The sequence below is a fragment of the Penaeus japonicus genome, unplaced genomic scaffold (genome assembly GCF_977035675.1).
Source record: "Penaeus japonicus unplaced genomic scaffold, GWHDUDI00000001_assembly GWHDUDI00000005, whole genome shotgun sequence".
NCBI classification, from domain to species: domain Eukaryota; kingdom Metazoa; phylum Arthropoda; class Malacostraca; order Decapoda; family Penaeidae; genus Penaeus; species Penaeus japonicus.
Genome location: NW_028234407.1, coordinates 28,688,205 through 28,690,075, shown reverse-complemented (window position 1 = coordinate 28,690,075; position 1,871 = coordinate 28,688,205). Strand labels below are relative to the sequence as shown.

Here is a 1,871-nt window from a genome sequence, read left to right as displayed (position 1 = left end):
CACCTAACACATACACACAACATCACAAACATCCACACACACTCACACACACACACACACACACACACACACACACACCACACACCAACACACACCCACACACCAACACACACCTCACACATACACATACACATACACACACACACACAAACACACACACACACACACACACACACACCACCCACACCCCCACACCCACAAACACACCCACACCCACACAACCTACCCCCCCCCCCACCACACCACCCACCCACACACACACAACCACACACACACACACCACACACACACACATAAACACACACACACACACACACACACACACACACACAAACACAAACACACACCCCCCCCCCCCCCCCCCCCACACCACACTCGACACACACACACACACACACACACACACACACACACACACACACACACACACACACCGACACACACACTTACACACATACACACACCCCCAACCACACCCCCCCCGATCACTCCCCACAAACAATCCCCCTCAAATCCACACAACCCTCCCACTCCTCCTCAATTACCACAGCACCAACACCTAAAAACATCTCCACCTTACATAAACCAAGCAGGATACATTACATCTCACCTCTCGAATCGACTGTCATCACAAATAACCGAAAAACCGTCAACCCCAAAGACTCTCGACTTGACACCCACACACCAACGTATGCTTAACACATAACAAGACAAAATCCCATAATACACGGAATTACATATACAATAACAAGCAAAAGCACAAACACCCATCGTATAACCAATACCACATCTTTACTATAAGAACTCTGCATCCTTGCGATCGATGGATGCACATGCAAAAGCGAAAAAGTCTCCCCTCCTCCGCCTGCAGGAGGGAGCCGCCCTCCTACTACCGCATGAGAGCGCGTACTCCTCCTGACGAGAGTATTCCTGGTGCTCTCGGCTCGGGTGTGAGTGTGCGCGTCGGCGTGAAGGGGTCCTACGCAGCCCAGCCCTCCAGTGTGTCTCTGACCTTGTGAGCGGGTGGAGGTACACGCGGCCAGTTCCGACGCTGACCAAAAAAAGGAAGTTCGAAAAAAATATCCACGGATAGGATTTGGATGTGTGGTATTCGGTGGTGAAGTTGCTATAGTGGTATGAGCAGCGTTTAGCCCTCTGGCGGCGAGTGACACGAACCACTCGGTATTAACTGGATATTATGACACTGAACTAGTGAGATAACCTTTGTTGGGTCGACTTTTTCACTCGCGAAGGAAACGGAGAAGTGAGGCCAAGCGAGGATACCCAATGCCAGGCGCTGTCCTTCTCGCGACCTGGATGGCAGAGTGTTCTCGTGTTACCATTGATGTAATTAGTTGGGAGCGGATGCCAATATCGGTTTAGTAGCCGAGCCAAGAAGTTTTTTAACTTCTCTCTTGCGGATTACTTGTATTGCATAGTTACGGATACGGGACGATATTTTTCGCTGTTTTCACAGATTCTTTCGCTTTAGTGCTCTGCGGATATATTCAAGGATAGGAAACGCATATTGCCAACTAAATACCTTGAATTTTGTTTAAATTTGGAACGTGTAGTTGCAGAAACCCGTGATAACTCAAACACTGACGGAAGGTCACACTAAAATGCGCCATTATCAGTCCTCTCAAGACTGTCGTCACCACTTTGTTTAGAGCGACGGCAGCGATGCCCTTCTGCCCCTAAGAACCCAGCACGATGAGCGCAACCCGGCTGAGGGTGTGGGTCGTGGCGTGGGCGTTCACGCTGCTCACTTGCGGAGCGTGGGCGGACGAAGAAGACCCTTTACAACACGAGGCTAAGGTCGCCGCCCGCGATCGCCAGCTCACCCATATCCTGCATACGATCGGCGTAGA

At 50.8% G+C, this 1,871-nt stretch overlaps 1 protein-coding gene across 2 annotated transcripts in view; it reads left to right on the top strand.

Annotated features, from left to right (window-relative positions):
* Nucleotides 1-1,013: 1,013 nt before the first annotated feature.
* smog (G-protein coupled receptor 158 smog) overlaps nucleotides 1,014-1,871 on the top strand; it is a 401,170-nt gene continuing 400,312 nt past the window's right edge. For both annotated transcript variants that reach the window (XM_086537224.1, XM_086537225.1), the window contains exon 1: nucleotides 1,014-1,871. This exon is cut by the window's right edge. In XM_086537224.1, the coding sequence (XP_086393350.1) occupies nucleotides 1,714-1,871 (158 nt within the window). In that variant the 5' untranslated portion in view covers nucleotides 1,014-1,713.